The sequence below is a fragment of the Penicillium chermesinum genome (assembly GCF_028974085.1).
Source record: "Penicillium chermesinum strain IBT 19713 chromosome Unknown utg000008l:1.0-1752722.0:1.0-1753981.0, whole genome shotgun sequence".
NCBI classification, from domain to species: Eukaryota; Fungi; Ascomycota; class Eurotiomycetes; order Eurotiales; family Aspergillaceae; genus Penicillium; species Penicillium chermesinum.
In genome coordinates this window covers 1,632,333-1,645,938 of record NW_026695318.1, presented here as the reverse complement: position 1 = coordinate 1,645,938, position 13,606 = coordinate 1,632,333, and the positions used below count along the sequence as shown (strand labels likewise).

General features: G+C 51.8%; 7 protein-coding genes across 7 annotated transcripts; 4 read left to right on the top strand and 3 right to left on the bottom strand.

Annotated features, from left to right (window-relative positions):
• Positions 1 to 125: 125 nt before the first annotated feature.
• N7468_010430 (uncharacterized protein) lies at positions 126 to 1,564 on the bottom strand (the record flags this gene model as incomplete). The annotated part of the gene is made up of 2 exons (XM_058479725.1): positions 126 to 528; positions 591 to 1,564. 2 exons carry the CDS (start codon positions 1,562 to 1,564, stop codon positions 126 to 128), a joined length of 1,377 nt encoding a protein of 458 aa, XP_058326293.1.
• A 528-nt stretch (positions 1,565 to 2,092) lies between these two features.
• Positions 2,093 to 4,446, top strand: N7468_010429 (sodium:solute symporter family protein; the record flags this gene model as incomplete). The annotated part of the gene is made up of 7 exons (XM_058479724.1): positions 2,093 to 2,257; positions 2,308 to 2,430; positions 2,481 to 2,742; positions 2,802 to 3,079; positions 3,146 to 3,335; positions 3,394 to 3,871; positions 3,957 to 4,446. 7 exons carry the CDS (start codon positions 2,093 to 2,095, stop codon positions 4,444 to 4,446), a joined length of 1,986 nt encoding a protein of 661 aa, XP_058326292.1.
• A 1,774-nt stretch (positions 4,447 to 6,220) lies between these two features.
• Positions 6,221 to 6,433, top strand: N7468_010428 (uncharacterized protein; the record flags this gene model as incomplete). The annotated part of the gene is made up of 1 exon (XM_058479723.1): positions 6,221 to 6,433. One exon carries the CDS (start codon positions 6,221 to 6,223, stop codon positions 6,431 to 6,433), a length of 213 nt encoding a protein of 70 aa, XP_058326291.1.
• A 388-nt stretch (positions 6,434 to 6,821) lies between these two features.
• Positions 6,822 to 7,106, top strand: N7468_010427 (uncharacterized protein; the record flags this gene model as incomplete). Its single annotated transcript, XM_058479722.1, has 1 exon — positions 6,822 to 7,106. One exon carries the CDS (start codon positions 6,822 to 6,824, stop codon positions 7,104 to 7,106), a length of 285 nt encoding a protein of 94 aa, XP_058326290.1.
• A 1,408-nt stretch (positions 7,107 to 8,514) lies between these two features.
• Positions 8,515 to 10,600, top strand: N7468_010426 (Zn(II)2Cys6 transcription factor domain-containing protein; the record flags this gene model as incomplete). Its single annotated transcript, XM_058479721.1, has 5 exons — positions 8,515 to 8,624; positions 8,681 to 9,460; positions 9,514 to 9,658; positions 9,804 to 9,939; positions 10,041 to 10,600. 5 exons carry the CDS (start codon positions 8,515 to 8,517, stop codon positions 10,598 to 10,600), a joined length of 1,731 nt encoding a protein of 576 aa, XP_058326289.1.
• Positions 10,601 to 11,172: 572 nt separating this feature from the next.
• On the bottom strand, positions 11,173 to 11,496 carry N7468_010425 (uncharacterized protein; the record flags this gene model as incomplete). The annotated part of the gene is made up of 1 exon (XM_058479720.1): positions 11,173 to 11,496. One exon carries the CDS (start codon positions 11,494 to 11,496, stop codon positions 11,173 to 11,175), a length of 324 nt encoding a protein of 107 aa, XP_058326288.1.
• Positions 11,497 to 11,683: 187 nt separating this feature from the next.
• On the bottom strand, positions 11,684 to 13,040 carry N7468_010424 (uncharacterized protein; the record flags this gene model as incomplete). Its single annotated transcript, XM_058479719.1, has 4 exons — positions 11,684 to 12,446; positions 12,508 to 12,578; positions 12,636 to 12,779; positions 12,849 to 13,040. 4 exons carry the CDS (start codon positions 13,038 to 13,040, stop codon positions 11,684 to 11,686), a joined length of 1,170 nt encoding a protein of 389 aa, XP_058326287.1.
• Positions 13,041 to 13,606: the final 566 nt, after the last annotated feature.

Here is a 13,606-nt window from a genome sequence, read left to right as displayed (position 1 = left end):
TTACGCTCCTCTGGGCTTCTAAGACCGACTCCTCAAGACGCCGTGTCCTGTTCGCATTGCAGTAAATTCATCTGGCTTCTAGCGCTGACACGAGCCGACATTATCTTTGGACACTGTCGAAGCCCTCAAGCATCTCCCTTTGCAGAAACTGCCTGGTATCTTGGAATCTTTTCACCCGCTCGCCATTTAAACTGAGATCCGTAATGGTCTTCCGGCAGACGTCTCTTCCCTATGAACACCTCACGCGCCGTGGCCCCTTCTTTGTCCACCTTGGTCCGAAAAAGCCCTCTGGCACGCAATTCCGGCAACAGAAATTCAATCACATCTTCAAATGTGCCTGGATTATGGATGTGCGCGATGTTGAAGCCATCGACACCGGCAATGTCCACCCATCTCTCCAGTTCATCGGCGACGGCTGTGGGACTTCCAATAGCCTTCGCTCCCAGTCCGCCCAAGGATATAAACTCTGCAATCCTCGCTTTCGTCCAGGGGAGGTTATCCGTTCCCGGGACGGTATCTGACCAGCGCCTGACAATCGATTGGATGCGGGGGGGACTCGGTGAATCGGAAGTCCTCGTCGTTGGAATAACTCGATAAGTCGACGCCCGTCCAGCCACCGAACAGAGCCAGAGCCCCCCTCATGGTCCGCATATTTTAAGTACTCTTGTTTCTTGCGCTGTGCGTCTTCATCTGTGGCCGCGACAATAATCCCAATGCCCAGAATGACCTTGATGTGGTTTGGGTCACGACCCTCCAGTCTACCAACCTCGCGGATCGCATCCACCACTTTACGGGCAGCTTCTGGAGTCTGTCCACCAATGAAGATCGCCTCTCCATGTTTGCCTCCAAAGGCATTGCCTGCCTCGGAGACTCCCGCTTGGAAGAGAAAGGGGGTTCGCTGGCTTGAGGGCTCACAGAAGTGGGGCCCTGGAACCTCGAAATACTTGCCCTTGTGGTTGATCTCGCGTACAGTGTTCTCCGCAATATAGATCCCCTGTTCGTGATCGGCTACAACTGCGTCATCTCGAAAGCTCCCTTCCCAGAGCTTATAGAGGACCTCCATGTATTCGTCGGCCCTGGCATATCTCTCATCATGGGGGATCTGTTCCTTCAATCCGTGGTTTCGGGCGGCTGAGTCGAGATACGAGGTGACAATATTCCAGGCCAGTCGCCCCTCGCTCAGATGGTCAACCGTGGATAATCTGCGAGCCAACGCATAGGGTTTCTCATAGGTCACGCTCGCAGTGACCCCGAATATCAAGTTCTTTGTTGCGGCCGCCATCGCGGGAACAAGATAGAGGGGATCATTCACTGGAAACTGAGCTCCTGAGGCTAGCACAGGTTGAACATTGGCGGGGCCCTTGTATACATCATATGGACCAAGCGTGTCCGCGATAAACATCGCATGGAAGCCGGCCTCGTCTAGCAGGCGGGCCAGATCAACCCAAAAGGACAGCTTCTTATAATTTTCCGTCTTATTTCGGGGATGCCTCCACTGGCCAGGCGCCAAATGGCCCGGGGTGTTCATCACAAACGCATTCAATATGATCTGTTTCTTCGCCATACTGGGGTTTTCCTCGGTTTCGCTGGGATAGACTCGCGACAAATCCAGGTCACTTTAGACCTTCTTAAATCCAGGAATGAACTTCCTTTCGTATGTCTCGTCATTATTTGCGACGATTCCGTTCCTTTATCGGCCGATATCCCATGTTGACCAGTTATCCTGGTGGTGGATTACCAGGAGAATTTATCATTAGCCGGGTATCGCGTGCTATGGCGCAAAATCAGTCGCGGATCCCCTCATGTACTCTGCGTCTCGGTGAGCTTTTGCCCTATTCGCGAACAGCCGGTTAAAATTTCAAATTGTCAATAAAAACTTTCTGACTGCCGGTTTCTTGGGCGAATGGTCGTTCATCTTCATAGCGCAATAGCGGATAAACCAACGGTGATCTCAAAATGGAACAAAACGCTTTCCATGAGAAATATCTCTATTTCTACCCGTTATCAAATCCTCCGAGGCTCCTCTTTTACTTCTTATGACATGCTTCCCTCAGGTGTCTGCGTCTAGCGCCCAGTTCTAGTAGCGCCAACCATGTCCAACGTCGCCGAAACGGCCCATTCGGCACTACTCCCCCAGGGAGCTGCCTATGGCCTATTGATTGGGCTCAGCATATTATTCTGCGGTATCATTCTCTTATCTGTGAAGATTCAGAAAGATTACCTCGCTGAAGACTCGGGGGAAAGTGAAATGTTCATGGTAAGCGCCCCTCTTGGCTTTCAATACTCACCTTCTAAGTCAGTTTCCAGGTCGCCAATCGATCCGTGGGGACAGGACTTACTGCCTCAGCAGTGACAAGTAGCTGGATATGGCTGAATGAGAGCGTTCTAGCCGCTGCAATGTGCTACAATTATGGAATAGCCCTGCCTGTGGTAAGTTCTTCGTTCTTTGGCGATCTCCGTGCTCCAGCTAACTTGTCCAGTGGTGGGGATCTGGTCTTTGTTTCCAGGTAGCTCTTATGGCTGTTCTCGGTGTGATCGCTAAGATAAGAGTGCCTTTTGCACATACGAGTCTAGAGATTGTTCGCCAGCGGTACAGAAACGTCGGGCATGTGGTCTACATTGTACTCAATCTCGTGAACAATGTGTTCGGATGCGCCTCGATGATAATGGTAGGGTCACAATTGATTCATGGCGTCTCGGGGATGCATTTTGTTGCAGCTACCGTTCTCATCCCATTGGAAGGTACACAGCCCAATATCAGCCTTTTTGTCTCTTCCGGAGTCGCTAACCGTTTTTCCAAGTCGTTCTGTATACTGCTGTTGGCGGCCTGAAAGCAACATTCCTCACTGATTTCCTGCATACGACAGTTGTATTGATCCTCATCATTTACTTCACAATCACAGTATTGGTCCACCCGGAAGTCGGGGGACTCTACGGGCTATATGACAAATTGGTCGCCACGGCTAGCGAGAACTATATCCCGGGAAACTACGAAGGCAGTGTCCTCACATTCAAGTCCAAGGGAGCAATTATCTGGGGACTGGTTCTCAAATTCGGAAATCTGGCATTGGTCGTCATGGTGAGTCCTTTTTGCCCCCCCCCCCCCCAAAACGCACATCCAACTCTGAGTACTCACTCAATCCAGGATACGGCGTTCTGGCAAAAGTCATTCGCGACGGAGGTGAAAGCCACTGTGCCTGGGTATAACATCGCAGCGATTGCAGTATTTGGTGTACCTTGGGGCATAGGAACAGTGATAGGCTTGACTGCGAGAGCTCTGCATAACACGCCCATTTTCCCTGTTCATTCCCTGACACAAACTGAAATTAATCTGGGTAAATCCTGACTTTCTGTTCTGCGTCCACGCAAGGGGAAAAGCTAACTTAGCATCAGGAATGGTGATGCCCTATACCTTAAAGGCCCTGATCGGAGATCGAGGACCCATCGCGTTCTTCTTCCTGGTGTTCATGACTTTGACCAGCACGATCTCCTCGTCGATGATTGCGGTCAGCAGTATCCTGAGCTATGATATCTACAAGACGTACCTCAATCCCCGCGTGGGCGACAAAGGCCTCGTTCGTGTCAGCCATATCAGCGTTATACTCCACGGGGTTTTCATCACGGTGATTGCGATCATTCTGCAATACGGGGGTGCGAATATGACGTGGATCAACTATCTACGGCCCATCATATCCTGCCCTGGGATTATCCCTCTGGTGCTGACCCTTTTTTGGTCTCGCCAGACTCGCTTGGCAGCGATCCTTTCGCCGATTCTCGGATTCTTCTCAGGTCTTGCCGTTTGGCTGGCTACGACCAAGTCCATGTATGGCTCAATATCGATTACCACCACGAGCAACGAATACCCGGCTCTGTATGCTGCCATTGCGTCTTTTTTTCTCGCCTGCCCTTTACTCTGTCCTCATATCACTTTACAAACCCTACAAGTTCGACTGGAGGGAATTTTTGCGGATAGAGCTAGCTGATGAGCAGCAACTCCATGGACATGTCTCTAGCTCCACCACCCCCGGGGAGTTGGTGCCCTCTGCCGAGTGGGGAGACCCCGAAAGCACCAAAGGCCTGGCTGAAAAGGGCCTGCAAGCGGAGGTTTCGTCATTACCAGCCCGACCGATGTCCCTGGATGACATCCAGCATCCATTCGACGAAGCGACTCTCAAGGAGCTCCATAGGTGGCTCAAGATTGCGGTGGTCACCTTCATTGTCCTTGTCCTGGTGACATTCATCCTTTGGCCAATGCCTTTGTATCGAGACTATATCTTCAGCAAGTCATTCTTTTCTGGGTGGGTTACGGTCGCGATTATATACCAGTTTCTCGCATTTTTCGCCGTGGTGGTCTTCCCTCTCTATGATGGACGGCATGAAATTGCTCGAGGGGCCACTGGGGCGTGGAACTCTTTGATGGGGTATTTTGGCCGCAAGAGCTCTTGAACGATTGCGATGGATTGAGGAGTTCTGTATTTAGTTCGTCACATAGTAGAATAGCACTTGAGCTGCCACAGGACTAGGGGGCCGGTAGGGACAAATGATCCATTCTCCTTTACATAGGCTCCGCCATAGGCTCCCCGCAGTCTTCGAGGCTATCGAGTCGTTACTGTGACTGTTTTGTTCTCAGGGTCCACAAGCGGGAAGACATCACATGTCTCAACAGTCGATCTCGGTCACGTGCTATCCCTCTTCCCCCGCTTGTTGCCCGACTCACTGGCAGAGTGGGCGAGGCTGTATGTCTGTGATCGTGATCGTTAGTTAGATGTGCCTGAGCCTGAGTATACTGCTGAGAGAAATGGATCCGCACGGGCCTCCTTCCCACGACCAAGTACCGACACTTTCTTTTGTTGCTTGTAAATTGATTGTGCTGTTTTTTATCCTCACTCTGATTCGGGTATCCAGTTCGTTCAGTTTCAACCCGTGATCTCACCTCAGTGGGCGCGCCGGTTCAATTGATATCTCCTTTTATTTTTTATTTTTTTTTTAATTTTTTTTTCTTTGTCATGACCACGAAATGAATACTCGGGTTAAGGCTTAAGGGCTGCTGTTTCCTGCGCTCGTCTTGTAATGGAAAGTCGACCAGTACCGCTGGGGTGCGTTATCTTGGCCTCCCGAGTTGAGACCCGAAAACAATCGCGGGCCAGAGTAGTTGTGGGCTCATGCCCGTCTAGGAACCTTCGGAACCCCTTTGCAATTTGAAAAGACCAGGACCGTAGCACTCATTTTTAGTGAACTAGGACACCAGGGAAAACTCGTAAGTAGCGATGCTGCCACGCCAATCTCTGCATGAGAACTTGAAGAAGCTGAGGGGATGAGGTACAAGCGATGAGTGGAGCAGGATACGGCTTGCCCCACCCCATCGCACCAGCCAAATTCAGGGCGACTTCCATGTGCAAGCACGCGCACTTGCGCCTTCACCAACCATTCTGTACGGGGCCTCCGACGGGCTACCCCTCCAGATACAAGGACCTGTTAGTGCTCTCTGGTAGTGATTCCAACTGGAGTGTTTAGCGGCTTTGAGTCATCCGAGTTTCCCAAGCCCCGCACCAGGGTCCACCGAAAGCATCACTCGCATACACTAAGATGGTGTGGTGGTCATGACAGCTGATGCTCTAACGCTGGCCGCCCCCAAAATCTCACCACCGTGTGCCTGGGAGTTTGCGAGGACGAGTTTTCCTCAGCATTCGCAGGGCAAAAGTGGCCTGCCGTCTCTTGTCACGCGCTTGCCGGGTTCTTGACCATTCGAACTGGCGATCGGCCACGACAGCTTGTCAAGCCAACTAACTCTCAATGCGACAGATTGCGCACGGGCGCTTTCTATTCGCTCTGACAATCTTTTTATCTTAGCGTTCCACGGTTCCGATAACCTTTGCTAAAGCCAGCCACAGGGGCGGCCCACTTTTAGGTAATGGCAGCGGCACTCGATAAGATGTGGACCCTAGACCGACTTCGGTTCATGCAACTCAAATTAAGAACGGACTACGCATTTCCATTCTACTAGCAAATTCAATTTTCTTTCTAGAAGAAAGCGCAGGGACCTTTGTCAGTATAGAAGTCTCGTTGTATCATAGCGCCGAGTGGTCGGGGGCGGTGAACGAAGCTAGCAGATGTTTGTTATCTCTTCGATCCCGGTCTAGATGCTCGAGACCTGCGAGGAAAATAGCTCATAAAAAAAAACTTGTTGCGAATTGATCGCGTAAAAAAGTTTTCTGATCGGATGATCGGTCTAGACCTGGTATGTGCAGCTGCGACCAGCACCATACCGGATTCGGATAGCTCTGTAATATACTTACCGTATCAATGTATCAGAAAGGCGCGGGCGCAATCCTTTCAAGTTCTCGAGGCCTTCAAGAACCCCGTCAAGGAGGAGAATCTCTCGTACGATGCGGCCATGGTTCCATGCTCCGAGGCCTCCCACTTTTCGTCCTAGCACTCCACACAGCAGCACCCCAGAGGACCGGGCTCTCAGTCTATATCCTAGATCTCGAGATCTATATATATCAGTATCAGTACTGTTACATACCGGGCAGGCCTGAGCGCTTATCGGACCGAGTGGCAAAAACTTGAAAAAAAAAGGGGGCCATGGGGTGTTTCCGGCTCGGGCGTGCCGTCTTCGTTCTCATGACGGGAAAAAAAAAACCTCGAGAAAAGACCTAACTGAATCTATACTAGACTGTAGAGCAGCCTTATAAAATCACCTTCAACCACCTGCCCTCCCATCATCCTCTTCATCTCCAAACTCTCCAAGCCTCTCAACCTCTGCGCCTCCACAACTCCACACTTCCACCTCCACCTCCACACTACAAACTCTCCACACAATGCCTGTTCCAATCTCCAACATCGGCTCCGGTCCCTACGGCACTGCTGCCAAGTCCGATGATGCCAACCGCAAGATTGATGCCGAGCAGATCGAGTCTATCTTCCAGGAGATGAGCAAGTCCCAGGAGAATGTCGCTGCCAGCGCTTCTTCCAGCCGCCGTCCCTCTTGGTTCTCGCGCCAGTATGTCTTCTCCCGCCATCCCGGGGGAATCCTCGATACTAACGGTGCCCAGACGCAGCAGAATGAGCATTCGCCGCGACAGCAAGTCCCCCTCCCCCAATAAGGGAGCTGGGACGGCAAATGGCACGGGTGCCATTTCAGAGGATTTCTTATATAATATACGATTAATTGTGAAGGGGTGGCATGGATATAACGATAAATAATAATGCACATAATTCCTACAGCCTTCGAGTGTCAAGCATTAGACTGTTCCTGTGCCGGGATGCTAGATTGTATGCGGGGGCGCCCCCTGTTCTGCGCCGGAGACGCTGGGTCCCATTCTTCGCACGCTGTCGAAGCTTTGAAAGACCTTGTCTGACTTGATCGGCTGCCCCTGGCGTCGATATGCTCTTCCTCATTGAGGCTACGCATCTGAGTCGAAAGGGTACCATCTCGGCTCGGATTCGACACCTGCGGCATAGTCTCATGCATGGCTTCTTCCAGTGCGGCCCGGGCGGTCTCGATGAAGAACAATCCCGCTGGTCGCAGCTCCTGCAACTGATCCCCTGCCTCGCCTACAAAAGATGCAATCGATGATCTCTATTCCAAGTGAGCTTCGGTTTAGACCAAAGGGCCCCAGGATAGTCACGCTATTCAAGAAGAGGCTCCTGGATTTCCTCACTATGCGCCTTTTCGCTCTTTCAGCCTAGAAATTCGCGCCCGCAGCTAAAGAGCCTTTCTATCATGCATTGGCCTGTATCGCACATAATTAGCAGACGGCTCCAAAGGTAACTGGTCTTCCGATTCCAGTAACCTAGTTTCAAGACGATCCATTCAATAAGCTATCCGGGCACTTGGAGACAAGGCAAGATTGCGAAGCAGTGTGCTCAAAGATGGGACACGTGGATGGGATAACTACCTTCAAGAAGGGCCGCATTACACCAGCCGTGCGGGAGGAGATTTGCTGACTCCTCTTACTTCTAAGGGCCCTTTTTTCTGTTTTCTTTACACAAGGGCCATGGGCCGGGTCAGCTTGCTCAAAGTGGAGATGGATCGGCACGGGTAGATCCGCTAGGGCTTATACCACGTGACTATACCGATCAACTGGTCACGTGGATCTGTTTGGCGTTCATCGGTCCTGTCGCGGGGCGCTACTAGCATATCGCCGTAAGGGTCCTTGCCATTGGGAGGAGCTATATGACTGTAAATCGGATGGGTAGCCGCCTTATAGATTATTGCTTCCTGTATACGAGATCGCAGAGCAAACTTATTCGGGGAGGATGTGTGATGGCCGACCGCAGCATCCGCCTGGTGTCGAATGGGGAACACGGCGTCCACCAAGAAAAAGCAAGCTTGGCTAAGGCACCGGAGTAGACAACGTGGTCTGGCTTGTCACCTCCCACGGGCTCCGGGCCCGGGCGCGCGTCGATAGAGGATTACCTAAGCACGGGCCTGGCCTTCCGCGTCCTCCGCTTCGTCCGTGTCTTCTGCCCTCCAACCCTCGAGGTCCCGTTCTAGCCTTTGCCTACCCGATGGAGGACAGCACGAGTGGAACTCGGATCCCAAAAGCTTGTCTCACATGTGCCAAGGCAAAGGTCCGGTGTGAGCCCGAGGTGGGCGGGGTCGACGGCATCTGTAAGCGGTATGTTGACCTGTTGGCTCGGCATATGAAGAGCGCTAAACCTTGCGGATTGCTAGCTGTCACCGTTTAAATAAACCATGCGGCTTCCAAACCCCCGGCGCACATCGCAGGAAGACCGCGCCCAGCCTGCAAAGCAGCGAAGTGTCTGCACTAGAAGCAAAGCTCGATCGAATGGTTGCGTTACTAGCAGCATCAGATCGATCCAAAGACCTTTCCAATGCAAGCCTTTCGCCGGGACCGGCCCCGTCGGCCCCGTGCAGCGAAGATATGCATGTACCCAGCGAGCAAGAGGGGCAGAGATTCATCAGCATCTTCATTAACAAAATGCTTCCTTTGTTTCCATTTGTCCCCATTCCATCCCAGATGACCGCGGATCAGCTCCGTCGAGAGAAGCCGTTTCTCTACCGCAACATTGTGATGGTCGCTAGCCAAGATGCGCAACGTCACCGCCAGAGTGCGCAATCCATCATGCAGCACGTGGCCGAGCACATTGTTCTACGGGGTGAGCATAATATTGACCTTCTCCAAGGTCTCCTCGTTCATATTGCGTGGTATATCACCATCTCGCGCCTGCCACGCCCCAGCTTGGATGCGTCCTCGGAAAATGACTTTGGAGCAAAGCCATTCCGCAAAATTAGCAGTCAGCTGGATGTTCTGTTACATCTCGCTACAGCTCAACTGTCAAGTCTAAACCTGAATCAATCGGTGGCCTCCCTCCGAAACCTGAACAGACCCTTGTCATACATGAAAGCTGTCGACCTCCACCCAAATCAAATCCCCGAGCGGACGTTGGAAGAGCGACGTGCGTATCTGGGCTGCTACTACGTGTCGGTTATGTACGAATCTTCCATGCTTAATCCAAGTGAATGCCTTCCGCTAATGCTAGCAGTCTGTCTCTTTGCGTGAGAGAAGTAGACACGCCGAGGTTTTCCAGATACACCGACGAATGTTGTGAAGCATTGCAGGAGGCCTTGGAGTACCCGACCGACGCTTTCTTGGTTCACCTGGTCAAAATAATGCGACTTGGACAAAAGGTACCGTGCACGAGTTTGCTCGCGCTAAGGCCTTCCCAGCCGGGACCAAACAGCCGGCATATCCTCAGACAAACGCTCAGACGTACCCGAGGCGAGCCAAGGCATATCTGACATAGTGCACCCCGCTGACTGAATTCCGTGGCAGATACACTATACGGTCTCTGCGAATGAAATGACATACCCCGTGACCCTGGACCCCTTCCTGGGAATGACGATCAAATCCTACCAAGCAGAGCTGCAAGAGCTGCGGTCGGCTTACGCACCTGACCATCCCGGCTCAGGTAAGTGGGAACCGAACTCAATGGTCCATCGTCTCGGGTGGACAGTCCGGCTAATTCGGTCGGTCTCGCAGCCATTCTGTTCTCTCACTATAATACAATAGAGATGATCTTGTACCGAGTTGCACTGGGGATCAACCCAGCATCCGCATGTGCAGATCTCCCTGTTACCCAACTGGATCTTCTCTTTAACCTACTCGAAGCCAACAAAACATTCTTCTTGAACTTCTACTCTATCCCCTCAAGTCTCCTGCCCATCTTGCCGTTCACAGTGTATTGCCAGTTTGGCGTATCGATGATGACCCTTTCCCGACTGATCCTCTACGAGGGCGAGCGAGTCGGATGGGACCCAGACTATACGCGACGGACGGTTGATTTCGACTCGACCGCGGACGTGATCCTACAGAAACTAGATGAAGCGCGGGCTTTCCTATCAAGCGATGTCGCCGAGCGGCCTGAGATCTTTCACAGACTCGTCACCCGGATGCAGGTGATGAAGGATCTGCATCGGAAAAGACTCGAGGCGCAGGCCAAGGCGAACTTGGAAGCTCCCCAGGAGCCTCTCGATTTCAGCTTCATTTTCAACTTACCCACGGACGCCTTCTTCCCTTATGGCGACTATGCTACGGCAAGTGCCTTACCGGAAGCGCCGAATTATTATTGATCGCGATGTAGATTAGAGGATTACAATACATTTGATGAATGTTCACCTTCTGCGAGCAATGCACCCCGGGGGGGGGGGCATTTGTGTGTTTTTCTTTCGGACGGAAACGGAAATCCGATCCGTTTTCGAACTCATCGAGTTATACAGAAGTCCATGTTGCAAGTCAACCCTGAACCTCATTTGGACTCTCCGAGTCCAAGGTGGAATTTGACTGCCTTTTCGAATCCTCAGGGCGAGTCTTTTAGGCTACCCGAGAAAGCACCTGCAGGTCCTGTTATGAGTGTCTGTATCCCAATCTGTTCCACCATTCCGTCGCTAATGAAACAAGGCGACGACTTTACAATTGGATTCTGCGCAATGCAAACTCTACAGAAATGGCCCGATATGACAGTCGAAGATTATGAGATTGACTTTGAGCCCCTGGTCTCCTTTCACAAAATCACACAGGGGGGAACGATATCGGGACCACCTGCACCTTTGTGCGCTTGAAGCCTCCGAAGAACTGAAGCCACGATGCTCAGCTCGAACCCCGGCGAAGCTGGCGCCACAGTCGTCCAGGATTTCATCGGATGCTAGTCTACCAGACAGAGAGGGCTGGTATATCTGTGAAATACTCCGAGTAGCTGGTGCATTATTCCGAAGACGGCGGCAGTGGCAAGACCGGGGTCATTCTCGAAAGCCAGCAACTGGAAGCTGATGTGGTGGTCGCTGCGGATGGTGTAGGAAGCAAGTCCTCTCGCGCGATTCTCGGACATAAGGTCAGATGTGGCCTTCGCAAACCCAATCGTGAAATCGTAAAGATTTTGCGCTCGGAAAAGGATGGACAAGCCCTGGCAGAGCTCGGGATGAGGTGAGTGCATATCCTCCCTTTGACTCCCCGCTCGTCGACTCCACATTCGCTACATTGGCGTGGGAAACTTGGTGTTTGGCGCGGAGAAGCCCGCTTGGACGTGTCTGGTTACTACGAAGAATAGTTTGTATATTCGTATCCTGCAAGAAGGAATCGTACTTCAGGTAGTAACCGTGTCGTGATGAAGAGAAATGAATCAAGTCAATATAACATTGCCCTCAATAAAAGAGACTCTATTCCCCGTCAAGCTCGTTCACCAAATAACCTCGAGGATAGGGGAATTCTTCCAGATTCTCTGGCAATTCCTTCGGTGACCATGGCGCTTCCTCTTCCCATTGGGAGAGTGCGGGCTTGCCAGCCAAGACCCTGTGAATATTCAATCGCGAGCTGTAGACCATGTTCTCAGAATGTGCCACCTGAAGGCTCTGGTCATCATTCGATACAATATCGGAATTCCTGTAAGCTGGGCCGCCTTGTCGGAATGTACCGACAATATTGGGATATGGCGCGTAGCACTCAAGTCGATCTCGTCCATTCTCACCACCACATAACTCCGCCATTGCTATGTCGACCGGCACATCCACATGGTCGAGAGATAAGGCCGCGAGGATCTTCCGGGCCCCTCTTTGGGTGACAGCATAGCCAAAGGTACAGCAGCCCCTCTCCGCCTTGTAGACAAATCTTGTTGACTCTTCAGGGTACATTTCGACCCATCGATCTTTGGGCCCAGACCACGTATGCCGCCGTGAAAAGCTGGGGACAGTGGGATCATTCGGAATGACGTAGAACTCCGTTTCGTTGACACCAGCCGTGGATGAGCAACCCCCAATCCACAGCACGTCCCAGGCCGTTCCATAGGGTGCATTATCAGTTGAGGCATTGGCCTTTAATGCATGGAGCCCGCGGGCAAATTCGGTCAACTGAGATTTGATATTCAGGTCCCAATCTGCGTCGTCTTCCATTATAAGCGCGGTGCTATAGCTATTTTCGAGGACTCTGTAGCGTGCTATTAGCCAATCTGCCCCAACGATCTGATAACGTAGTCCCCCGGCCGTACCGATTAAGTGCGTTCATATGGGCCCTCCAGCATGCGATTATCGATGGCACCATCGTAGAAAGATTGTACCCCTGTCGTGGCTCAGTATCAATTGATGGAAAATGCACCGGGCGTATTTTTTGTCTTACCACCGGTAAAGCTTTCTGCTCCAGCTCGTCAATATGGACGCCATCAACCCACTGGACCTTGATCCCTGTCACCGAGGCCGCGAGGTTTAAAAAGTCACGTTTATCAGTTCGCTCTTTGAGGCCGATTGCGTAGATGTGCTCGAACTGTCGAAGCGTTCATTCTTTAGTCTTCGGAATGATTGGCCGGGATGTGCTACAGAGTTCTCTACTCACTCCAAGGGTGTCATTCTGGATATGTTCCAACTTGGGATCCCTGAAGCCGTCTTTAGAAAGATGAAGCGAGGGCCGTGGCCATTTCTGCGGTTCCGAAGGGCTGAAGAGCAGGGCAAAGACGAAGTACGCCCCACACACGACTATCGCGAACTGAATGGCCCTATACACTGGGGAGGATGCCTGGGGCAACATTCTGGTCTCTGGCGACGTGAAACGCCAGAGATGGAGATTGAATCAAAAGGACCTGAACTTGAAAATGGGAAAAGCCGAGAAAATGGGTATCCCCTGATGTTGATAACACTACGTTGGTTGAGGATACCCGCATTTGGAGATGACGGAAATGGTCCTCGTAACGCCGGCACACTTGCGCTACGAGGAGAAGGATTCGCGTGGCCGTCTCAAGGCTGTGGGCCAATTCGCTCTTAATATACTTGGTGGTAGAGTTAGCAAACGATCCGCATCTTCACGGTGGAAGTGGACTTCCACGTAATTCCAAGTTGCTGGCTAATTTCTCGTTTTGATGAGGAACGAAGACTCGCGAGGGTCTGGCATCCCATTCCTGGTTGGTGCGGTGACATTCCTCGCAGTCGGCACTGACGTTCACCCTGCTAGTGCACCGAAAACGGGAGGGAATACCCAAAGAGGTTCTATGAATGAATAATTTACATGAGATGAAGTACAAGGGAGAGCGCTGATTGGAATGGCAATGTCCATGGGGTCTTAAGGACGGTATCTTAGGATGGTATCTTCGAGTGCAC